This window comes from Gastrolobium bilobum, unplaced genomic scaffold, assembly GCF_033153095.1.
Source record: "Gastrolobium bilobum isolate Gb01-03AN ecotype WA unplaced genomic scaffold, APGP_CSIRO_Gbil_v1 utg7782, whole genome shotgun sequence".
Lineage (NCBI taxonomy): Eukaryota > Viridiplantae > Streptophyta > Magnoliopsida > Fabales > Fabaceae > Gastrolobium > Gastrolobium bilobum.
In genome coordinates, this window is record NW_026899380.1 from 135,623 (window position 1) to 162,385 (window position 26,763).

At 31.7% G+C, this 26,763-nt stretch overlaps 2 protein-coding genes across 3 annotated transcripts; both read right to left on the bottom strand.

Moving 5' to 3' along the window:
* Positions 1 to 5,276: 5,276 nt before the first annotated feature.
* Positions 5,277 to 13,426, bottom strand: LOC133290078 (uncharacterized). The gene is made up of 11 exons (XM_061488137.1): positions 13,272 to 13,426; positions 9,879 to 10,063; positions 9,632 to 9,676; positions 9,271 to 9,390; positions 9,021 to 9,163; positions 8,551 to 8,698; positions 8,367 to 8,450; positions 7,687 to 7,802; positions 6,672 to 6,730; positions 6,000 to 6,090; positions 5,277 to 5,851 (listed from the first exon to the last, which is right to left on the bottom strand). Exons 2-11 carry the CDS (start codon positions 10,024 to 10,026, stop codon positions 5,627 to 5,629), a joined length of 1,179 nt encoding a protein of 392 aa, XP_061344121.1. The 5' UTR covers positions 10,027 to 10,063; positions 13,272 to 13,426; the 3' UTR covers positions 5,277 to 5,626.
* Positions 13,427 to 16,483: 3,057 nt separating this feature from the next.
* On the bottom strand, positions 16,484 to 23,838 carry LOC133290080 (somatic embryogenesis receptor kinase 2). Of its 2 annotated transcripts, none has more exons than XM_061488139.1 (11): positions 23,390 to 23,838; positions 22,421 to 22,553; positions 22,219 to 22,290; positions 21,536 to 21,679; positions 20,648 to 20,719; positions 20,479 to 20,550; positions 20,280 to 20,392; positions 19,655 to 19,786; positions 19,230 to 19,571; positions 17,904 to 18,298; positions 16,484 to 17,072 (listed from the first exon to the last, which is right to left on the bottom strand). In XM_061488139.1, the coding sequence occupies exons 1-11, from the start codon at positions 23,472 to 23,474 to the stop codon at positions 16,758 to 16,760; spliced, it is 1,875 nt and encodes a 624-aa protein (XP_061344123.1). In that variant the 5' UTR covers positions 23,475 to 23,838; the 3' UTR covers positions 16,484 to 16,757. The 2 variants fall into 2 exon arrangements, with proteins under 2 accessions (XP_061344123.1, XP_061344124.1); XM_061488140.1 differs by having other exon boundaries at positions 19,655 to 19,801; positions 20,277 to 20,392.
* Between the last annotated feature and the right edge of the window lie 2,925 nt (positions 23,839 to 26,763).

Consider the following 26,763-nt stretch of genomic DNA (forward strand, 5'->3'; position numbering starts at 1 on the left):
GACACGTTCCGACACGTTTTTTCGACACGCAGTCAATTGTTTCGGACACGCGGTCAACGCTCGAACACGTTTTTTTTTGTTTTTTATTTTTATTTTTAAATCTTAATTTTATTTTTTAATTAAATATAAAAGAAATAATTTATAAATTAATTTTTTTCTGTTATGAAATTTGACATAAAAAATTAACAAAGTACAAAAAATTATTTATATTTATATTTATGTTATGAAATTTAAATATTTGATTGGTTATATGACTTATAATGAACTCTTATATGTATTAAATATAAATTATATTATATATTAAATTTTTTATTTAATATCAAAACGTGTCCCAACGTGTCGAAATATGACATTTTTCAAAATTAATATATCAGCGTGTCGTGTCGTGTCGTGTCCCATATCCGTGTCCGTGCATCATAGATTGTGACTAAGTCTTGATTCAGGATTATTCTCGTAACTGACTAAAAATTGAAGCTTGTGGCCTCAAAAAGACAATAAGGATTAATATATCAAAAATAAAATTATATATATATATATAAAGAAAATATTCATTTTTTTAGAGGGTATAACTTTGTTTCATTTTAGATCCTAACCATTAATTTCCGTTAATCAATGGTTATAATTTATTGTGAATTTCTAATTAATTAATAAGTTTGACCCAATAAATTATTATCGTTGATTGACGAAAATCAACGGTTAAAATATAAAATTACATAAAGTTGTATCCTTTAAAATAAGGGATCTATTAATCTCATGTTGCATGAGATAATTATCTCATGCAACAGAGATAAAATGATGGGGTCCACTACTTTTTCAAAAAAAGAAAAATAGTGGACCACACTATTTTGTCTCTGTTGCATGAGATAATTATCTCATGTAACATGAGATAATTATTTCCCTTAAAATAAAGGACAGACATTTTAATATATATATAATTATATATATATATATATTAAAAGTTTCTTATTATAAATATTATGGAAGTGAATGTGCAAAAGTTACAATAGTTGCAAAATATTACAAGAATAAAAAAGGTACATAAATGATTACCAAAAAAAAGAAAAAGGTACATAAACTACAGTGATGCCCCTTACTGATATAAAAGGAATAACTACAGTGATGTTAATTCATTTTAGCACTTAATTTATCTGTCCTCTTTACATTATATTTTCTATCTATCATTCGGGTTGTTTATATTTATTTATTTTAATTTTTTGATATGATTTTAAGAGGATATGAAAGACCACCAAAGTGGAAAAATAACCATGACTTATGGTCCACGGTGCCGCCATGGGTTATTCCAGAGTCTTCCCTCCATATTGCAAAACTGGGTTATTATTCTTTTCAGACCAGCCACCGCCTTCCTTAGCCAAACTGGGCTAACCATTGAACAAGCCACTACGTCCAGCCAGGAACGAACGTGGATATGCCAAATGGCTCCGTTTATGAAAATACCCATCCAAAAAGTTGGTAAGGATGTAGAATTCAACTGGGTATCTCTGAGAAAAATATATCCCGATTCCTAACATAAGTAAATATATTATATGGGATTTATTATTCTTATGTCACATAAGGTAGAATTTATCTCCTACACACACAAATTCAAGATGGGTCCCACTTTATTCTTTTTCTCTCTCCTCCTAAAAGTGGACCCCACCTGCACATATGAGTCTGTAGGAGATAATATTTATCTCCTACTACATGAGAAAACTATTACCCATATTATATATCATTACCAATATATATATCCTAACATATCCCGATTCCTATCTTCTGCAATGCCATGTGTTATGTTTTCTTTTTATGCTTACATATTCTTTTCAGGAAGGATATTTTTATTATTAAAATTTTCTACTACCAACTTAATACTTATCTAATCATTATTGGATCAATATTTTCTCTTTTTTCAAAAACTTTTTAGCATTCTCTCTCTTTGATTCAATAGTGATTAAATAGGTGTAAGTTAGTAGTAAAAAATTTTGATAGTAACAATATCCTTCTTCTTTTTTTAATCCATACAACATATATTTTTTATAGGGATGTTATATTTTATATATTTTTAATCTTAGAACAGTTATAAAATAATATAAAGTGAGAACCACTAATTTGTTTTTAATCAAATTATAATAAAGAAATTGTAAAAAATGATAAGGAAAAAAATAATAAGTATAATCTATTTTATTCTTTTATTATTAAAATTTGATAAATTTTATATCTATTTTGAAAAGTTGAACAATAATGAAAAAGTCAACTTTTGTAAACTCTAAGGAGGAAAAAAAAACTGTGACAGTTATTTGTGAATTGAAAACAAACTACTTGGAATTTGACCTCACCAAAAAAAAAAAACAAACAAACTAGTAAAAGCAGTAATCTTTGAAAGAAAGAAAGAAAATAGTCAAAGGATATATTTCAACAAAGACGTTTGGTATAACGGAATTTTTTTGAAATTTTTGAGAAACTGAATTTTTTTAAATTTTATATTTTCGAATATATTATTGTAAACTGAATGTAAAAATTATATTTTTAAAAATTGAAATTCTCAAATAAAAAAAAATTTCTCCTCTTCCAAACGCCCATAGTATTATATGGAGGATTAGATGTGGGTCTTTGTCTTACGAAGTTACGATACCTGTTTGATTTAGAATTTCATTATGATAAGTATTTCAAGATTCCAGGGGAACACAAATCGTTTGAAATTGACAGTTGAGTAATTATTTCAACGGTTATATTCCGGAGAAATATTTTTTTCCTATTTCAATTATCTTAAAGGAATGTTTAATCCTATTTATATTTTTTATGTAAATATTTATCCTTTTGAAGGATATAACTTTATGTTATTTTAGATCTTAACCGTTGATTTTCATCAGTCAACGATTATAATTTATTGGATTAAACTTAATAATTAATTAATAATTTGCAGTAACTATGACTATTGATTGATGAAAATTAACGGTTAGAATTTAAAATGACACAAAATTATAACCTTAACAAAAGACAAATATTTTTTTTCCTATTTCAATCATCTTAAGGGGAATGTTTAATCCTATTTAATCCCAAAACCGAACGTTACTTACGTCTTTTACAAAATGGACCCAAGCAAGGTGTTGGATCTTATTGTAATCACCAACGTTCTGTATGAACTTTTTGACATAAAATCAACTTGTAAGATGGGAAGATTTTACTGTGCAAATTATACCCAAGGAACATATTTTTTCGGAAACATAAGGAAATGAAATCACCTATGTTAGTGGCATATAGCCTAATTGTTAGATGGAATCACAGAACCTAAAAGGCTAGTCTAAACCCAGTTTGGATTGATTTATTTTAGGGTTAAATTATTTTTCAGCTTTTAATTTTTTCAAAAGTATTTTAAAAAATTATTACCTAACATGCATTTTTTAATATTTTTTTTTTAAAAGTATTCTAAAAAAACTGTTTTAAAAAGTTATGGAAAAAAAATTTAATCCTAAAAGTTAATCTAAATATGCACTAAACTCATTGTTACGTACTCGTGTTAACACAGTTTTCATAAAGGTCTATTGATTCTTTTCCAACACTGCATGGCGTTTAAAAAGTTTATAAACAAATATATGGCTCTGTCATATTCATGCAACTTTTGATTTCCAACGCATCCAATATTGGACTTGAGGACTTTGAAAATATTAATCTTAAGGAAATAAAAAAGTCCAACCACGAATATGAAAATATTTTTTTATCCTTTGATACCATCGGTAAAAGAAAATTAAAATTTTCGAGTGGAACAAGTATTCAATAGCTCTATATTGTGCAAATTCAGCATAAATGGACTCAACGATCCCGTGAAGAAAAAAAATAAAGAAGATGATAATTGTCAATTGATATGTGAAAAAAAATATTTTTCCTCCTGAAATTTGTTGTTTTTGCGGTTCTTACGAATTAATAAATAATTGGGTGCTTAGTATAAGAATCATTTGATATTGACAAAATATTCCAAACATAAATGAGGTTTTGCCAGAATGGATGCTTTCTTGTTAAAATTTGATATAATCATGTGGATTTTTGTATCAATCTTTTTCTTCATTTATATAATTGAACCTCATATTTAATGAGAAAAATTGACACAAATTTTTTACATAATCAAATCATGTTAATTTTAACACGAGGAGGATCCACTCCCAAATTTAATAAATGTCAACAGACTAATCCTACTCAGTTAGGAAACTTTAAATTTGCAACTTGCTATTTGTTTCATTGGGGTAGGCAACGCAACTTGCTATTTGTTGGATCAGGTTGGGTACAATATGCAACTTGCCATTAATATAAAGGTGTAATTGCTAATTTCTAGGCATATTGCCCGCCATTTGTAATTGCTAATTTCTATCCCTCTTTTTGCGGCTGGTTGTACTCTGCCTTGTCACTTTCAATCGGTTTATGGCAATCTATAAACTATAGGTGTTGAATTAGTATGTTCTTTGACAATGAAATTGAATTAAAAAAAGAGAACAAGAAAAAAAAAAAAGATTTAGATTAAGAATCCAATAAAATATTAAAAGAAGAATGCATACAGATTGGAGTAATCGTTTGATTAGAGCGTTAGATTTTCACACACAGCCAATTAACTACTGTATTTCAAAATGAATTTTAGGCAAGGTAGCCGTCACAAGAATAACTTACATAAAAATTAATCTTATGAAATTGAGAGCAAGTAAGAAACAAGTTAAATAAGGCAACAAAAACAATAGTCTTTTTCTTTGTATACAAGATATGAGATTCTATTTCTAAAGTTTAATGATATTCAAATGGGTATCCTCCACCTCAACCCCACCTCCCACCCCTAAAAAAAAGGAATATATAAATAAATGAGAATTGTATATAAGAATATTAATATTCGAAAACAAGAAAGAAAAAAGAGAACTCAGATAACCATAATCAGCTTAGAGTCAGTGTCAATGGGCTATTCAAGGGCTTCTAACAGTGTCTATTGGGCTTCAGACATCAGCCGGATTTAAGATTATTAACCCAAAAAACCCCACTTCCAAAGTTTGAAAGCTCATTGAATTAGAGTAGCAATATTGTCATTTGTGAGGTTTGTTTGGTTTACTTTGATGATTTTGCATGCTTTATTTGTAGTTAATTCAGCCTTTTAAGCATAATGTTTTGCTTGTATATCTTGTTTTGTTTTTTGAACAAGGGTTCTTGTTTAACTTATGAACTCACGAGACAACGAGTACATACTTGTTCCTTTATGGACAGCAAAGTGATTGATAAAATGCCTGAAAGAAGCTTTCAGGGTATTTCATTATTTGCTTCCTTGTAATGAATTAGCTTGTAAACAAGATGGTCTGCAGCGAATAAATCCCAGCTCCATTGAACACACTAATCTTTTTGAGTTAGTGTGAATGTGAACATCAAAATCAACATTAAAGAAGAAAAGTAAACTAATTTTTTTTTTAACTTTTTGTTGTAGAATGTCTCGGTCCATGAAAACCTATGCCACAACAGTTTTTAACTTCAACCATAAAAATAACAATCTGGCTTCTATAAATTAACCCCCAAACGGACATAAGCATAGAGGCATGCGCAGACAAGGGGCTTGCTTAGATGATTGATGACCTCGTATCATATACAATGATACAAGAGGCTATGGTTACTGAAACCCTTCAATCTCAAAAACACGAGCTGTATGATCAAGTGAAGCCGAGACAAGGTAATCCCGATTAGCAGACACAGAGAGAGATTGAATGGGATCAGAGTGCCCCTTGAATGTTTTTACACATTCACCAGACCGGCTATCCCATATTCTCACATTTCCATCCACACATCCAGTAGCCACATACGATGCACCAAGCCATGCCAAACATGTTACTCCATCCTGTCCATATGGCAAAACTCCTTTCATCATACATACAAATGAAAATTTACAATTCCAAGCCAAAGAATAAATGCAACCAAAGCTCATTTGGTCTCTAAATAGTAAATACACAAACATGAGACTAGCACAAAGCAAGATTCCAACAAACCTCATGGTCACAAGTGCCTCGGGATAAGGAATGCTCTATATCCCAGATGACCAGTTTTTGATCCATGCCTCCAACTGCAGCCCATGAATCACTATCATACAATATCAAGGGACAAAATTACTGATGGCTCATATCTAATTTAACAGTACAAGGTCCAAGTCATTAGATCATATTAAACAAACCATGCAATTATTGAAATGTTGAATTGATATAAATGAATGAAATCCCAATTATGATACAAAATGTTCATAATTCCACTTGTACAAAGTACTCATATTTAATCAATGTTTATGTCATTTTGCAGTCTATTATTCCTTGGAAATAAGATGGAATTACTTTCGAAAACTGTGTTATACTACAAACCAGGTTATTGAAGGTTAGGTCAAGTAAGTCTAATAACATATGATTCATGATCCATGACACTTGGTTTTGGTTCATATTTATTAATGTACCATTATTTATTTTGCATGTTACCAATAAGACTATTTTTACTTTTTAGGCTATAACGTTATAATGTTGGACCTATTATTATTATTTTCCTTTCAAACTATCTCTGCATAAGATAAAATTTCCATCATATACGTGCAACCCTGAAGCATACATGGACATGAAAATGAGCACTGACTGCACATCCACACAGGCTATGAGAAGTTTGTTAATCTTAACACATACCTTGGTGCGAACCCAACACACTCAATGGAATCTGAATGAGAAGCCAGGGTATTAATAACCTGTCGACCAAGAAACTCATGTTTCTTAGAGATCTAGCAGGAAGCTAAATTTATATGCTCAAACCCCATTACGAAGAAAAAAAGTTTGCAACATGCAGAGACAAACGGAATAACTAGCACAATGGATAAGTGATGAAAGTGTTGGGGTCTGGGGTCTTGCACAATTACTATACAGGCTACATTATGCAAGGACATAGCTTTTCTAAGAATTACATTTTCATAAAACACGAACAGTTGAGTTATGTTGAAGACTTTCTCAAGCTTGTAGTCTTGCTTGGTCACAGAACCACCAAACCATATTTCTGATTAATTAATTCCATAAACAAATTAACCAAGAAACTTTTATATCAATATATTTGAGCAAGCCATAATATGCCAATATTGACCCATATTGGGGATAAGCTAGCAGCTGGCTTCAAATTGCTGTTGAATTGAGCATCACTTAGACTAGTCTTGCTATTGTGAAAAAAAAAATTCAATTAAAGTACCAAATAGTCTGAAATTGGTCCCACTAAATGTTCTTTGCTTTTAAATTCTCTTACATGTTCACATGCTTGTTCCCTTTAGCCCTTGAAAGGTAAGATGATTTTATGAGCCAACAGTAATCCCTCAAAAATCTGTTTTTCACTCAAATTATAGCAACTGTCAACTGAAGTTGGAAGTTATCTTTCTTTTAATAAATGCTAAGATATTTGGCATAAATCACTGAATTAGAAGATTTTATGCTCAACTTTTGCTTTAAGAAAATATTATCTCAGACATTTTAGTAGAACTTCAAAACTTGTAAAATGGAAAACATATAAGCCACATGATAGAAACATTACCCAAGACACAGCTCAACGGTTTCTCAAAGTAATGAGACACCAAACCCCAAGACAAAGACACAAAACAAGACAAGTTGATTAAGGAAAATAGTGCAGTGAATAACTGAATATCAAAGCAATGAAAAAACATACTTTTCCTGAAGTGATATTCACAATATGGACAGATCCATCCTTGGAACCAGTAAGAGCAAGAGTCGAAGTTGAATTTATTGCTAAACATGTCAATCCCTCAGCATGATATGGATGACCTAGAAAACAAAGTTTACCAGGTTACCAAAAACAATAAACAAAAAAAGAAAAAAAAATCTACAGATGAAAGACAACAAATTTGACATCAATCTTTTGTGAAGCTATCATGACAGGATATTTCTCAAGTTTTATCTCATGAATGTTGGTCCTGCTGGATAAAGAAAAAAAAGATAAAGGATACATGTGAAGATGCTTTTAATTGATTTTAAGAATTGCTCAAATTGCATCCTATCTCTTTTTTTTTCTTTTATGGAAAATTCAAGATAATATTTTGAAAAATAAAATAACCATCGAGTATTATAAGACCACAGACAATTTGGATTAGAGCTCTTAATAGTTGACAAAATGCATTATTGAAGAATAGAAAACAAACACAATAAACACACACATTCACACAATTGAAGCTTCAAGAAAAACAAAATATGAAAATGAATAAGTAATGTATGCTCTTGCATGAGGTGCTGTTTTTCCATAGAAGTTAAGCACTAAGCACAGATATATTGGACGAAAAATATTACAAGTTTTCTCATAGACAAAAGGAGAGGTGTTTTCATCGTACATACCCCGCACAACATGAATATTTTCTCCAGTTTTCGGATTCCATATTCTCAAGCTTGCATCGTCAGAACCAGTACATATTATTTTCCCTAAGGCACCAAGTAAAAGGAAAATGAGAAATGTAAAAATATAAAACGCAAATAATAACAGTTAACAAAAAAATGCACCAAGATGAAGAAAAATAACTACCATCAGGAGTAAAATCACCACAGGTCACACTACCACCATGACCAGAAAACATATTAAGAAAGGACCCTTTATCAGCATTCCACATCCAAACAGTGGAATCCTCAGAACCAGCTAATAGTATGTGTCCTCTTGGATGCCACCTAAGCCACTGAAAGATTTCATTGAAACAAGTTTAGTAACTAGTTAAAGCAGGAAAAGCAAGAAAATTAAAGGTGTGTTTGGTTTATCTTTTGTTTTCATTTTCAGTTGATATGTTTTCACTAATTATTAGAAAAATGCCACCTTGTTTCCACTTTGTTTCCTGTTTTTAAGAATTTGTAAAGGAAATAGTGAGTACAATAAAATCTTGTTTACCATTTCTTAGTGCAAATTCTTGAAAACAGACCAATGTGAAAACTAGGTAGCATATTTGTAATTATTACTGAAAACATGTCAACTAAAAACAATCAAGTGCATGCCAACAATCTTACCTCAATGCCCCCTCCAGGACCTTCCAGTGCACCTTTCAGATTTCCAGATGCATCCCAGACTTGAACAATTCCATCTAAACTTCCTGATGCAAGAAACTGTCCATCATAGCTAAAAGCTAAACTAGATACAGAATCTTTGTGACCTGCACAGAATTAAAAACAAACTCACTGGACATTCATTAAATTGCATGTAACATGAAATTGACTTTACCAATTATCATGCATCAGTATCTCTTGTATCTGCAAATACCTTGAAGCTCAGAAGCCCAATCTCCTTGGCCAATCTTCCAGAGAAATCCTCTGTCATCACCACCCCCTGTAGCCACCAATGCCACATCTGTTGGGCTGCAGGCAACTGAGTATAATTCCCCTATTCAAGAAAGCATGGAAATATTCATAAATTCCCTAGTAACACCTTGCATAATATGATAATTGACTTCAAAATTTGAAAAAGAAACAGAAAAAAATTATCAATCAGTCAATGAAACATTGAAACCCTAAGCAGAATAACTCACTACTAAAAATCATGATCAATCTAATTAAAGCTTACTAAGAATCAGGATAACATAAGCAGAAAGCCAGAAACATAAACAAAAGATTAGAAAACTTACCAGTATGACCAGTGAAAATGTGCATAGAATCATCATCATGCTCCTCTGAAAATGTTAAAATAATATTACTACTAAATATATCAATACACTGAAACGTAATACTTATAGAATCTACATTAATGAAAGTATAATACGCAAAATAAAAGTTGACTTTTTTGACATAGAGAAATCATACACAGGACTGGAAAGTGGAAACATAGAAACAGATTGAAATTGCAGTTTAGAAGGATTAACAGCAAGTTCATACCATGTTCGGTTTCAGAATCATCATCTGCATCAGGAAGATCTTCATAGTCCATGGAAACTTCATGGATGATGTCAGACTCGTCAAGGAAAACTTCATCATCATTATCATCTTCATCATCATAAATAGGAGGAGCACCAGGGAAACTCATTGTATTTTGCTCAATTATCAATGTAATAACTCTAAACCTGTGGAACAAAGTATGAGAAACTAGCTGCATAACTTTTAACTTTCAATTACTTATTCTTTGTCCAACCAAATATTATATTACTTTCTTCTACCTACAGGATGCGAAAAATAGAGCCAAAAGCAACTTTGAACTAATGAATAAAGTCAATAAACAAAATAATGAAATTATTTTGTTAATAGAATACCAAATCCGTTTTTACAGAGCTGCTTTCATTCTTTGAGCAAAAAAAAACAGAGAGGCAAGCACGAAACAGGAAACATAATAATTAAACTTAATCCCAAACACGCAGATTAAGCACTTACGTTACGCAATCCAAATTAGGCTGTTAAGTAAGAAGATTACAGCAAGAGAAGCCTTAAACAGAATGATGAGCAAGAGAGCAGAAATTAATGAAAGAAACGCTTAAAATTACATAAAAGATTTCAGAGTGATTCGCTGCTCAATGCTCACTGACATAACATCAGTCTAAGAATATCAGTGTGTGTGAGCTTGACAATTGTAACTCCAGATTCAGGCTCCTACATGTACAAATTGAACCCAGAAAACTTCACACTTGATGATTTGCCAACACGAGGAAGAGAAGAGAAAAGTTAATTGATGTGATGAGTGTACACTGTACAGTGCTTTTTAAGGATATGAATTCATTTATCCTGAGGAAAAAAGTAGAGTTTAATAATAAAGTGCAAGGGGCTAACTATTTTCTAATTTTTTTTTTATATTTAAGATAGATAAGTAATATCAAATTTTTTATTTTACGTTAGGTATCACTTTTTATATTTAAGATAGATAAGTAGAGTTTGCTTTGGCTCAATATATTGATACTCCTGGTTTTGTCTTTTTAAGTCAAATCATCACATGAGAAATAGGAATCATTTTACAGGCCTCAAAACCATCTCTCAATACCTAATTGTTTCTTAAATTGATATAAAGTCTTTGGGCCATTTGTAGGTGTATCATGAAAATGATTGGCACATGCATTTTATAAAGAAAATAAAAATGTAGACAAAACACTGACATGAACAACAATATTTCGAAATATAGGTGTTTACTTCTTCACAAGCATTTAACCATGACTTGTTTGTCTTAAATACAACTGATCATTAACGAAATGAAAATCACCAAATTTTGAAGTTTTCGTACATGTGAAACAATCTTTTTCGGGATCTAGCATTTAACCCAAAAGCTATGGATAACGAATTTGTTTCTCTTAATGAGAAATGACAATATGCAAGAAAAACAGAAGAAAAGACAATTACCCTAATAAGGAACATCCTCTGAGAAAGTAAGATTTCTTTCTTTTCACTTAATTACTATTAGCCTCTATAAATGTTTGGATTAGTAGTTAATTATAGATTGATTGTCAAGACAGATTTAATCCTAAACTTTTACAACCTCTAAGGATAGCATCGGCTAAGGCTAGCTATTTAATTATGGGTTTAAGTAAAGCTGTTAAGGCAATCTCTGATGTATACGCTACCTTCCACTCAGATTTGCTTGAAGAATCCCCCTTAATTTTCTTTGTCATCTAGTGAATTAAATGGCTAGCTTGACCTCTTGACTCTTATCGTGACAAACATGACATTTAGGCGCACCAAATTTGAACACTAAGATTAATGCACCTCAAAATCTCTTCCTCCACAGATATAAAATCCCTCCAAATGAAATGCTTTCATAATACAGAAACTTTTAGCAGAAGCGTTATAGGAGTTGATAACATTTTCTTTCATGTAAGTGTCATTTGGAAGGAAAATGTTCCTCCAAATTATAATGTGTTTTTTCCTTGATTGGTCTTAGTTCCCAAACACTAGTTAGTCACTACAATTTTGTTGTAAGTCCCATCTCATCCTACCGATTCCTTAGTACAATTTTATTGTTGCATGAAACTGCTTATTGTGTAATTCTTCTTCAAGTACATGTGTATATGTTACATATAGTAGTAGTAGTATGTTAGGTTGTAGCTGACATTAGAGTATTTAATAATTGTAAATAACTGATTTGATTAATCTTGCAGGTGAAAGAAGCAAGGTATACAAGACTCTGTTCAACAAAGAGCATATTGACTGTGAACGCAAAATTTCCTGGGTCAACTATAAGTGTCCACAAGGGTGATACAATTTATGTTAATGTTCATAACAAGGGCAATTACAACATCACTTTACACTGGTATTTAGTTTTTAATCTCAAATTTTTTGATGACATTGGGAAACACAACATAATGGATCGATGAAAGTTAATCATATGCCTAACTACAACTGATTAATGTGCAGGCATGGTGTGAAGCAGCCAAGGAATCCATGGACAGATGGTCCTGAATACATTACTCAGTGCCCCATCCAACCTGGAGGGAAATTCAGACAGAAGATAGTTTTTTCTACGGAAGAAGGGACCTTATGGTGGCATGCTCATAGTGACTGGTTAAGAGCCACAGTTCACGGAGCTATCACAATCTATCCAAGAAAGAATAGTACCTACCCTTTTCCCAATCCTGATGCAGACATTCCCATCATATTTGGTATGAAAACCTTTATAGTTGTCCTTCCTCCTTAGTTGATTAAATAGCCATAATAGAATTTTATTTATTCCTACACAGGAGAATGGTGGAAGGCTGATGTCAATAAGGTCTACGCAGAATCTCTTGAAACTGGAGGAGCCCCAAACATATCTGATGCTATCACTATCAATGGTCAACCTGGGGATTTATTCCTTTGCTCAAGATCAGGTAGGCATCAAAATTTCCATTCACAATCATTAACATAATCATGATTAACTATTTCTTCATCAAACACATGTATCTTTGAGGTTTGTCTCTAAACGCAAGATTTTCTTTTAATTTTCAGAAACATTCAAGTTAAATGTAGACCATGGCAAGACTTATCATCTCCGCATTATTAATGCATATATATATATATGGGGCATCTAACGGTTAAGATTTATTAGGTCTCACTCATTAATTAATTTTTAATTCCCAATAAATCTCAACCGTTAGATGCACGGAAATCAACGGTTAAGATTTGGTGTAAGATTTATTATTCTTACACCGGTGTAAGTTGATCCTATCCCTATATATATATATATATATATGTTATTAACATGCATGAAATTCATTTAAAACCAGGATTAATACATGTTTCAGGTACATCAACAAACACAAAACAAACAACAAATTGTTCCGTTCCGAATTCAAAGCAAAAATAATGAGAAATTACCTCCTCTATTTGCTGAACTATAACTATCGCAAGTGAGGGCTTAACTTGGCGTTACTTCTCTCTATTTCCAGATTCTCTCTCTCGCTAGCTGCCGTGGCTACTGTGTTGTGTTTGGATCGAGCCGAAAACGTTCGCCCATGAACTTTACGCCTGTCAGAAAGGAATTTGCTCGAATAACGGCTTTATTCTAATAAATTATTTATTTAGGGTTTAGGGGAAAAAATTAATAAGAAGGAAACCATTAATAAGAAATAAGGAAAAAAATCCACTCTGTTAACCAAATAAGAAAAGAAAAAAATTAATAAATATACTACTAATAGTAACGAAAGAATTTTAAAAAATTAATAAAAATTTTGAAAAATTAAAGAATTCAATACACTTAATTTTTTCGCAAATAAAAAATAATAATCATATTTTAAATTTGTAAGAATTTAATATATTACCTTATAAATTGATATTATCAATAATAAATTTAATATTTTCAATTTACAATAATTTCGAAATATTATTGTATAAATGAGAATTGTATTTCAAAATTTTATAAATTTAATAATAATATGATTATAACATTTTTTTAATTTTCTTATTTATTTAAAAAATTCACACTGAATGAATATTTAAAAAAAATCAATAATCAAATTATATTTTAATAATAAATTTAATATTTTGAAATTTGTAAACATTCAAAAAATTATGTCGAATAATTGAGAATTATTTATGATTTAAAAAATTTAATAATAACTTTTTTATTTGGTAAACATAATAATTTTTAATTATATACTAATTTCTAATTAAACATTAATTTAATGTTAATTTGGTCATTTTAATTAATTTAATATTTCTATATGATATTTATTTGAGTAAATAGTCTTATTTATTCAAATAAATAGCATAAACTTTGATTAAAAAAGAACAAATTAACATATAATTTAGAGTGGAGTAAATTGGTTAATTAACCCAAATGAGATTACGGAAAAAAAATTAAAATTTTTGTATATTAAGCGAAACAAAATATAAAATTTGCATTATTAAATGTTTGTTTTAAATTATTTTCGTTTCATTTTTAAAAGGGAAATTATTTTTTCTCTTTAAATTTCAGTTTATCTACTTCAGGGGGTGTATTGAATTGAGATTTCAAAGGTTTTAATGGATTATTTTTAGGCAAAAAAATTCATTGGTATTCGATTAGAATTTTAAAGTATTGAAAAAAAGTCATGTGGTATTCGATTAGAATTTTAAAAGATTATTTTAGAGTCCGTTCAAATCCGTTGGTATTCAATCAGAATTTTAAATGAAAAAAAACAATCTTGTGGTATTAAAAAATCTTACGATTTTAATGGATTTTTTATTGGTGTGTATTTCGTAAGACTTTTTAGTGAGAAATATAAATAGGATGTCTCTTTCACAATCTCACCCTAACCCCTAAGATTTCTTGATATTTCTCTATTGCAGTGTCTTCTTCTTCCTTTTCCTTTTGTGGGTTGACTCGTTCGAAACTGAGTTTCGCCATGTGAGCTTCGTTAAAGCTCAAAATTAACATATTTTTTAGCGAGTTTCATCATAAAAAACCCAGAAACAACAACCCAACAAGATTTTCATCTAAAAAATAGCCGATTTTGAAGCAATTTTTGAGAATTTTTGAAAGTTTAAAAACGATTTTTCAAGCTATTAGTCATGATTTTTCTTGATAAGAAAATGTGTGATTTTTGTATTAAAAACAACATAAAATAGTGGAAAACAACAAGGGAACAAATACCACAAATCAATTTTTCATTTTACATCAATGAAACAACATCGATTTAAAGAAAGATTGAAACTTTCATAATATGAACCCTATATTTCATAATAATACATTCATGAACGAAATTCCTTCGATATATAGAAAACGATTTCAAACAATTTTTGTGTCAATAGATAACTAAAAATTTGTTTTTCAAAACCCCCAAAGCAATTTAATTTCAATGTATCGATTGAAAATAATTTGAGAATTTTTTTAAACTTTTATATAATAAAATCCAGAAATTCAGATTCGAAAAATTCTTGAAATACTCAATGAAAACATGGATATGATATATGGTTAGAAAACTCTCATCACGAAGAACAAAAACCTCCAAGGTTTACAAGATCAATTGCAAAAAATTTCAAACGAAAATTTATCATAAATTTTACTAATTGAGAAAATTATATTACGTTTTATTTTTTTTATTAATATCACTGCATTTCTTTGTTAACTTTTTTTATTGACTTTTGTAATTTTGAATGTTTGTTAAAAATTCATATGATTTTTTAAAATCTTAAAAATCCATATTGTCTTTTCAAATCTTATAAATCCTATTAAAATCCTTTAAAATTCAATCTTACGAAATCTTAATTGTAAAAAAAGTCTTTAAAGTCTCTCCAATTCTAAATAATCTTTTAAAATTTATAAGATTTTTTATCTCAAAAAAATATTTTAAAATCCTAATCCAATACACCCCCTTAAGTATGATTTGATCTTTTAATATATATTATTAAAAAAAAACACATATTTTCTTAAACAAAATTTTTTATTTATTAATTTTGTGTATTACCCTGCCGGTATCTTTCGTTTTCTTTTATCAGTTTGCTCAGCAATTGGCCTTTTCTTTCTTTCTTTATTTTTAAGAAATTTCTGCGTTTAATGTTCTATGAAACACCACGACTATTTCAATTTGTCCTAAATAGATGTATTACATCAGTTCATCTAGGACAAGAGTTGTGTTTCTATTAATTTTTTTGTTGCCTAATTTTACCACCAAGTGAATTGGTGTTTTCCACTGTCTACTCTTTTACTACAACGTTGCTGAAGCTCACAATTCAACTCCATGTATAAAGTTGCTTAGAAACAGAAGAGAGATTCTGTTAAAGCAAATGGTTACATTGCCAAGCTACTTGAGGCTGGTCAAGAAGCCACACCCACCTCGTATTAGGGTACTTATAACATACCCCATTTTTGGAAACTTATTGTTGCCGGCCTTCTAATAATTGAATCACAAAGGAGAAAACAAACTTTGCAATTTTATGGCAGTTCCACAGCTACCATAGTTCAGTAATAATTAGAACAAAATCCACATTTGATGTGGGTCTTTAGCAAGAACCAGTCTCAATATAAATTGAAAATTCCACAACTCACCTTCAAGGATTTCCACTTTTAACACATGCGCTAACAAAACATACTCGTAAGAATCAGATAAAAGTATAAATTGTAGATTGAACAAGTGTGAAAGATGGGTGTACAAAAAGATTAAGCTGCCATTGTTTCATCTAAGTAAACATCACTTCATCAAACTGCAGCAGATGATACAAATTGCAACTTGACAAAGCGACCCCTATGCACAAATGTAAATGAATATAATGCAGTGGACTTACAAGAAAAGGAAAAAAAGTGAGAAAACTTTTATAGTTAAAAAATAAGTCATAAATAATACCATTCTTTCTTTTCTTTTTTTAATTACTACTGTGTCAAGGTCACCTTGGACCAGATAACTCAACTGCATGTAGATTTTCAGTAGAGTCAACTATCCAATCAGAATTGGGATGAGGGGCAAGCTCCACTTCCTGGCGGAGAACTTCTACTTTCTGCCATTCATCCCATCTTTCTGCCAAGCCATCACCTTCAAGCATTCTCACCACTTCTGACATCTTAGGTCGGTCCATAGGGGAACCTTGTGTGCAGAGAAGTGCAACCTGGATTAACTGTTCTACCTCGGCTTCTATATAATTGTTATGTAGATCAGGATCAACCAACATTTCAAGCTTTTTCTCTTTCAGAAGTCCTTTCACCTGTTAACATGTTCAGCTTTATCAGATTTGGACATTACATTACTGAAACTGCAACTTTAAACATGAAAGATTGTTTTCTAAAAATACATCCCACACAGATACAAGCGCTCAACTATTCATACAAACAAGTAACACAGAATGCACACTTCGCCAAATGAGGAAATGTCAATGTTCTACATCATGATTATTTCTTCCCAATAACACTAACTTTTCTTCCTAAAATCAGATAAAGGGAACTTATAGAGGCAGTAGCTATCTTTCTGCAATGACAACTGCTGAAGGCATTATGATCCTAAATGACAATAGAATTTCCCTAGTACCACTGTTTTAACCACTCCCCATTAAACACCAATTACGGATAGGAATAAGGGTAATCCTTGTACCTTGTACGTAGGCTTACCCTTACATATTTATAAAAAAGCTGTTTCCTAGATTTGAACCCGTGACCTTTCAGTCACAAAAGTGTAGCTTTACTACTGCTCTAGACTCGCTCTCTTATAATTTACATATTACCATTATTCAAAAATTGTTTCAGATAGAATTTGCATTCCACTGTAAGGTCTGGTATGTTACATTTGATGCCATACATATCCCTCAAGAAAAAGGGAAAGAGCTATTCCCAAAACAAGATATATAATCAAATGTAATATGAAATATGTTCCAGCCTCCTTCCCTTAACCATTTTTGGACAAAATCATGCTGCTTAAGTCAACATAATGGGTAGTACTATAAAGAAAAAAACATTTATTGAAGAGGGCTGCATGAAATTTAACTGCAAAGGTAAACTATAATTAACAAAAAAACAATGATATGCTTTTGCACTAAACATACCCAATCAAGTAGCATAACATCATCATCATTGGCAAGCCGAGCAAGGTCAAAAGCTCTTTGTCCAGTGATCAGCTCCAGAAGCATGATACCATAACCAAAAACGTCAGTTTTCTCTGAAGATTTACCAGTAGATAGGTACTCTGGAGCTATGTGCCCAATTGTGCCCCGTACAGCAGTTGTGACATGGGTGTCCTTGTAATCCATGAGTTTTGCCAATCCAAAGTCACCAACAACAGCCTCAAACTCCTCATCCAACAATATGTTTGCAGCTTTCACATCACGATGAATAATCTTTGGGTCACAATGATCATGCAAATATGAAAGACCCCTTGCTGATCCCAAAGCAATTCTTTTCCTTGTTGGCCAATCTAGGGGTTCTTGATGTGGAGGACGCTCTACAATAATGCAAATACAAAATCATAAGATAATAATAAATATTGAAAGATTATGATGAGCATATAACCTGTAAACATGGGTCAAAAATACAAGTAAAATTTACTTACCTGTGGTTTGGCTTAAGTTACATTTCACTTGCAGATTCTTATATCCCAAAAAAGTATCACTAACAGAGGCATAGGACATAGAATGTGTCACTATACATTTTGGGGTTTCCGCAAGTTTGGTGTTCAAGCTAATACATTTTGCACAAATAAGCTTAGTTTCTTATATTTTTTATTTTTCTTCTCTTTTTGGTTTGAGCATGGGAATTTTGGAATACCGTTTTCACTTGAAAAAAAAATTCCAAGCCGAAGGATCATCAAATTTAACAGTGAAGTTAGCAGCAGTTAAGATCTGATCTAAAAAGAAAATCAATGATGGCCAAAATCCCAAGCTTCGAAGGATATTTAGACATTATTAAAAAAAGAGCTAAAGCCAGTAAGGTTTTAGACCACATATGGTGAAAATATACTTTCCCAAACCACAGGTGTACAACTGTAAAGCTTGTTCTCCTTTTTATCATTATTGTTTGAACATGCCACAGCTTGACCACCTCACAACTATGCTACTTTCGTACCTAGTGCAAGTCGAGGCTAAAATTGAAAGATGAGAGCAGTAACTACGGCAATGAGAACCCACATTCCCCAAGGGGCCCCAAAGAAAGGAATGAAAGAGAATTGAAAGGACATGAACAATTGCTGAAAAACATAAAAAAGCCAAACTGAGGAGATTACAGTTAACTCATTTGTATCTCCTCAAAACCTCAGATCAAAGACACTCCATTGCAATTAATCAAAGTGAGCACTGTTATACGAAAAGGATTCTATTTTTAATGTTTACAGGCATGGTGGTAGGAACTACGATGGGAGGACAAAGCAAAACATCTACCTCTTAAGCACGAGGCAACACTTCCGTTGGCCATGTAGGGATAAACGAGTAGCCTTTCTGTTGGTGTCATACAGAACCCACGTAAACGGAGGAGATTTCTATGCACAGCCATGCTGATCATCTCTACTTCAGTCTGAAACTGAAGCTCCCCACCAGGTGTGCGTTCCTCTTTCAATCTTTTCACAGCAACCAATGAACCATCTGCCAAGCGTCCTTTGTACACCTTACCAAATCCTCCCCGCCCAAGAATGTTCTTATTGCTGAAACTATCTGTTGCAACTTGCAGTTCTCGTAGTGAGAACCTCTTAAGCTGCCCAAGATGGACTTCAGGATCCTCTTCAGCTGTGAATATATGAAAGGAAGTCAAATTCTATCCCTTTACCAAGTTCAACCAATGTAGTAGTCATTCAACTAGGATAGCTCACCAGGCACATCAAAGAAAAATTCTTGTGGTTTTCTTCGACGCCACCATGCAAATGCAATTGCAGGTGCAGCAAATAATAGAGCAGCACCTGCTGCAACTCCTCCAGCTATTGCCCCAGTGGCACCATTACCTCCTGCAATTTGATATAGAGGAAGGTTGGAACATCAGTGCTGCTTTTATCTTCCTTATGTTTGTCATCAAATACATAAATATATATATAAAAACCATGTAGCACAAACAGATCTTGAACCTATTAGAAGATATAGCTGGCTAATGATTTCCCATTCCAAATGGGCCAAAAAAGAATTTAGTCTTTACAAAACTTAACAAGATAATCAACAGCAATAACGGAAAACAAGCAACATGCCTATGTACAATATTAGAAACTGTTTCCCAGCCGACTGGAAGAGCTCCTAACATGTCGAGCAAAATACATAATATTCAGGCCCATAACTATAAATCAATTGATTAAAAAAATATAAAAAGTATGATGAAATATGGTCAGCCACTATAAGCAACATCCATTATAAAAAATTGAAATACCCCTTACCATGAACTTTATGTTAAAATCCAAGCAAAGAAATTACCTTTATAAATAAGAGCAATTGCAGCAGAAGGAAGATTACCTGGGGCAGCAATTGGGGGTGGAGGGACAAAAGGGGGAGGAGGGGAAAATGGAGGAGAGCCTGGACAAGGGTGCCCAGTTACTGGACCACATAGATCCAAGTTGTTTGTAAAACTGCAAGCAGAAGAGAATCCCATTCAGAAAACTTTTACAAATCAGAACCAATGAATGCAAGTACAGCGCAAAGTTCAGTAAGAAACCTGATAGGAGTGAATAATGAGAAGGAGCCATTATCAGGAACCACGCCCGAGAGACGATTATTAGACAAATCCCTAAATTTGATGAATAAATTGAGAAAAGAATATTAGCATTGCATACAAATAATAAGAGGGAAATAAAGTGCATATTTTGAGATAAAGAAGCACTCACAGAACTTGGAGAGCTGAAATATTAGTTAGTGTCATGGGAATAGGACCCATCAGGCTGTTGTTGTTAAGCCGGCTATCCTTAGACAGACATACCAGGCAAAAAGTATTAAGATCTATCCTGATACCCAAAAAAACAAGAACATAGAGATTGACAGGTACCAAACAAGTTTTACCCTTCAACAGAAAAATGACAGCAATTTACACCAAACTAATATTAGTATTTTTTTCCCTTTTCTGGTTTAACGTTTATTTATATATATTTTTGAACTAATCATGTAAAACATAGAAAACACAAAAATAATCAGCCTGTAGGCCAGTATAAATGAAGTAAATGCACATACTTCAGTTACCGTCAATAATGAAAGTTACTATCAAAATGTCATAATCACAAGCTAGATGAGGAAAACAAGATAGTGATTTTGGGATGAGAGACGAATGAAATGAAATTTCCTTTCATACTTATTAATATTATATTTGGTATGACAGCCCAGCTGTTGCATATGTAACAGTAAAACATGTTAATTTTAATTGGTTTTAACTACCAAAAATAAATGATAAAGCAGATTTCAAGACTATTTTGTTTAGTAATCAACATAGTCCACAGAATTGACATCAAACTCATCACCCTATATGGATATAATATAACCTCTCCAAATTTGACTTCAAATTTCTCATTAAAGTTATTTTATCATTTCAACATTAGTCCTCAGTAAGATGACACTAAAGACTGTATTTATCTTCTCATACACGCCAACAGAAATCATATATAACACAAAATAAGTATCCTGTAGAGAAATTACGGACTTTAGCACAAAAAACAATTTCTTAAGAATGTCCACAACATAGATATAGAAGTATAGAACAAATCATCAACAATAAGTATACTCACAGGAAACGCAATTTTGACAGCTTGCCCAATGAGTCTGGGATAGGGCCAGTGAAACGGTTTAGGTACAGATCCAAGCTCACCAAGTTAGTAAGATTCCCCAGGTCACTTGGAATAGGGCCAGTAATGTTATTGCTGTAAAGTTCCCTATTATGTAAAATAATTTACGTCAAAATATATGAAAATATATAATATTTAAATAAATATTTTGTAAAATTGGTATCTGGCAAAAAAAATTATAATATTTCATGAAAAGTCCATCAGTGAAATTGCTATGAAATTCCAGAATTTGTTTCAAGAGCATGCACCGTCTTCTGAAAAAGAGTAACTGGCTGTAAGAAGATACAGTTCTTTAAAATAAATTAGTAGTAAGATGGAAGTGAAGCTCATTTTTTTCAGGATTTCGAATACAGTACACACATAAAAGTTGATTTATTTAGCTGACTTGCAGAGCAATTTTAACCAGCAGAATATCATATTCCCCAACAGCATTGTGGTTGAAGAAGAATCTTCTTTTTGATCAATCAAAGTGAGAGCAATCAATAAGTGGGGTGTTCTACTCTCCATTCTCTCAATACCATTCTCATACTACTATAGTAATAAAAGACTAAAAAATGTCAAATAATAAAAAACTAAAGAAAAAAGAAAAGAGCATTGGATAATCAAAGTATCAAGGCATAACATACAAATATTGCAAATTCTTGAGCTGACCAAGCTGTGGAACAAGTTGACCAGACAAAGCAGCATTTCCCAGATCACTGACATCAGACCAGAGGAAAGAACAGAATTGAACATTAAAAACGTCATCCTTTGTGAGAAAAAACTGTTCAGGGTTTCACAAAAAGAATGAGCATATATGTGACAGATATCAAGGAACAAGCAGCTTACACTCTTATGACACTATTATCATTGTTGCATGTAACATGAAACCATGTGCATGGATTGACAAGTGTAGGATCCCAACTTTGCAAAACATTGTAAGGATCCTGTAAATTCGTTCTCAGGCTATGTAAAGCATCACCTGTTTCAAAACACAAGAACATATGATCAGGTCCAGTAAAGATCAGCATACACTTGCCTATCAGATCCACTCATCATCTCCGGTTGCAAAGTTGCTAGACAAAGCAGTTAGAAATTGCACTTAAGCAAAATATTGCATCATACTAATTGGAGCAATACACTTCAAGCATAAAAAAAGTATTCAAAAAAACAGACAAGTTCATTACTAAATGAAGTATGTGAATCATCACATGAAGATCTTTTCTTAGCTAACCGACCTACTAGATAAACAAATATGAAGAATAGCCAAAAGGAGATATATATTCCAATCTCTAGTGCGTCCAGTTCCAGTAGATTGGAATTAAGGATTTATTGACCAGAGCAGACTTGAATTTCATCAACAAATTCCATGATTGACACTGTTACTGCCCATATGAGTAATCAAGAAGACATTGTCTTCAAAAGGTACCATATCAGTCAAGAGGAGGAAAATCTCAGAAAACTTGTTATACCAAAAAAATAATGATTCTATCCGATCAGTTCTACAACACTCTTTCTACAAACCCACCAGCAAAGGATATGATGATTGAAACATAAAAAGAAAGAAAGAGAGCAGTGACAACAAGACACATCACACCTTGCAAGAATACACAACCCTTTAAAGAGCCAGGAACCAAGAAGGAAAGGAATCCCATTTACCCAACTCAAATTAAATCAAAAAAGCAACAAGCAAAACCCCAAACAACTTTGAAAACAGTTTCCTTTTTTGAAAACAGTTTCCTTTTTTTTTCAGAAACATTTGTTTCACAATGCATAAATGGATCAGCTATACAGACAATAACTTCATTTCTTACAAACCTTCCATGTTAGCAGAAATCAGCCATAGTGGATTAACCAACAAGACCCACCAGATGAAAGCTAAAGCCCAAAACTTTCTCTCCATCTGACTATGTAGCCAATAACCTCAGATCCAAACCATACCTCACACCCCAATACACCATCACAAAAACCTCCACCTCCTCCTCCACCACCACCACCACCACAAACCTCAATGACTCTAAAATCTAACTTCCAAATCTCACATGCAAGCACCCCTAATCTCCACCATTAGCACCCACCGGCCACCACATCACACACCCAGAACCCGATCTCATCAAAATACAGCTCTTTTGGCTTAACCCAGAAACCCAAACCCAAAAAAAATAAAATAAAACTTTTTTAAAAAATAAAACAAAAAAGAATCACAACATTTTTTCCCACTTTTTTTTTTTTCTTCCAGTTACCAATTTTTTTTTCCCTTTTTCACTTTCTCTCTAGCTTGCTTCTGAAGAACAAGCAGACACACTCTCTCTCTCTTTCTCAGCTGGTGAGAGTGTAAGATTGTTATCTTTTTTGAGTGAGGCGTGCTGAGAGAGAGAGTGAGGTAGAGAGAGAAAGAAGCTACCCGAACGGTGCTGACCGCTGCCCGAACGCAGTCAAAAACGCCTTCGCGCTATATCGTGGAAAGTGACGTGACTCTAACATGGAGGGGGCAAAACCCCGTTTTTTTGGTCAAAATGCGAGTGAGTTTGGTGGGTCCCACATTACTTTTGCCTTTGGGGTGCTGCCATGTCACACTTCCTCCCATAATTAATTTAAGGTTTAATGAGGAATTAAATAGTCTGTTGTATTTACAAATTGACTCGCAGTTTAAGTAAGTTTTAACTTAAATGGATTGCAAGTATCTTTGTTCGAAAAGTTTTAAATGATAATTTAGGTAAAAAAAATAGGGGTTTGATTTTCTCCTGTTAAATGAGAATTTAATTCTCATGTTGCAGAGATAAAAAGTATGTGAGACCCACGTGTTTAAAAAAATTATACGTAAGACCTATGTCAGCACGGAAATCGAAGAGTGTGTAGAAAAATTTGAATTCTCATGTTAAATGAGAATTATAAAACCAAAAAAATATTATATTTTCTTGTAATTTTTTTTTTATCTCGAATAAAAAGCTAAACATGTTATAAGAAGTTCTATAATGCCAAACATTTGAACATAAAAAACAACACTTGTAAAAAGTTTACAAACTCTAAGTATAGATTATATTCACATTTGAAAAAATTTACAATAATCTAATACAACAAGACAAACATTTACTAGTAAAGGTTTTATAATAAATGTTTGAAGTTTATACAATATATTTAATGATCAATAAATGTAATACAAGTTCAAAAAAATTCAATAATGCACTAACAAAATTTTAGCTTAATTTTTATAAATTCGAAATAATTAGTAATTAAATTTATTAAATTATTTTTATAGAAATTAATCAAAACTAATCAAACATTAAGTTTTAAAAAAACTTATTATAAGCAATAAAAGTAAGCCAATATAACAAGAGGGGGGGAAAAAATAGCTCATGTAAGTCATCAAAAAATAAGGTAGAGTAGAGGTAAAAGATTTGAGCAATTTAAGGAATTGATAAGTGCAGTTAATTGAATTACCATATCCGCATCCAGTTCTGATAACTAAAAACATATTATCATTACTATTATCTCTGTTTCTATTTCTGTCGAATTTGTCATTTGTCGACGCAATAGACCACAAGAAAAATGGAGTACTTCAATTAGTGTTGTCCACGAGAGAGCATTGATAAAACACGTAATCTATTTGTCCTAGTTTTGGTTTGAAATTGCTTAGCACGATTACACGTATCATTTTTAGGTAATCAGATATGATTTGTTGGGCTAGAAGATAATGAACTACGAATAGAGGAAATTAGGTATTGTTTGAAATAAGGAAAAAATTACACTTATGTTACATGTGATAAATTTTTTTCCTATATATTCTTTGATAACTGTGCCATCTTTTTTTTTTCCTTTTTTTTCAGGTGATGGAATCCACAAATTTATTTCTATGACATGAAATAACTTATCTCTTTTAACGTGAGATTAATAAAACCTTTGAAATAAAGCGGTAACTGGGAAGGTGCAAGTAATCTAAAGCCTATGAATTTAACATTGTTAGGGGCCCACGCTATTCTTACCAAATTTCTATTTTATGCTATTATGCTGCATTCATATGATCATTTATAATTATCAGATTTTAATTTTAATATAATTTCATTGTAAAAAAAGTTTTTTTATTATCGATAATTCTATGTTGATATTTTATTAAAAATAAGCATACCAAAAAAATCAAAAATAAAATATTTTATTCTAATAATGGATCATTATAATTAATGAAGGTTAAACAAGGAGGCCCTTTGGGCAAGTGTGGCTCGATAGGATGAAATTTTGATGCCTATGATGATACTCGTAGATAGAAATAAATTATTTCTATCTGTTTCTTTATTTTCCCTTTTTTTTTTCAAAAATAAAAATAAAAATAACGTTTGTCATTCTTTAACTTATTGTAAAAACAACGCTGTGTGAATTTATTAATAATTAATGTAATTGGACTGTCTCTCATATGTCATTTCCTGTAGAATTAAAAATCATAGTTGGAATCCAATTATTCATATAATATTAAACACCAGTAAAAATAATTTATTTAAGCAATAAAAGAACGATGGATCAATCTCCGTGTAACTTATTTTATTTAAATGCACCACCACCACTCTATAAGTATTCTACCTGTTTCTTTCACTAAATGATGACAGAACATTTGACCGGTCTCCAGAAATAGAAGGCACTAAAATAAAATAACTAGGTTAGTTAAAGGCATGCTCGTGTAATATATATATGATATGGTTGCGCACGGTGGTACTTTTTTAGTTACTACATTTTGTCCAAGCTTTAATTCCCTCTAGAAGCAAAGAACTATTTCCATGGGGGATCTTCCTCTTTTAATATATCGGTGCTCGTGATTTGAGATATGTCATCAATAAACAGGAAGAAAATCAACTTGAACCTGACCAATTGAATTTTAATCCTAATATACATAATCTTTGAATCATGTTCTAAAACAGTGAATTGTATCATATTAAGAAATTTTTTTTATTCCTAAATCATTTAAGGGTGCTTCTGTTAAATCAATATAAGGTGGGAGGGTGTTTCTCTGTTATAGACAAATGAAGAAGGTGAAATGCAAGAGGCAAATTTCAATCAACTTGTGATTGATCAGAGACCCCCAGCCAACCCTAGTTTGTCAATATTATTACTATTTTTTAATAAGGGTTATAAAAGAAAAAAAAATACTTCTTACACATAGATTTGCGCACATTTGTCTGTAATATGACATATGTGTATATATA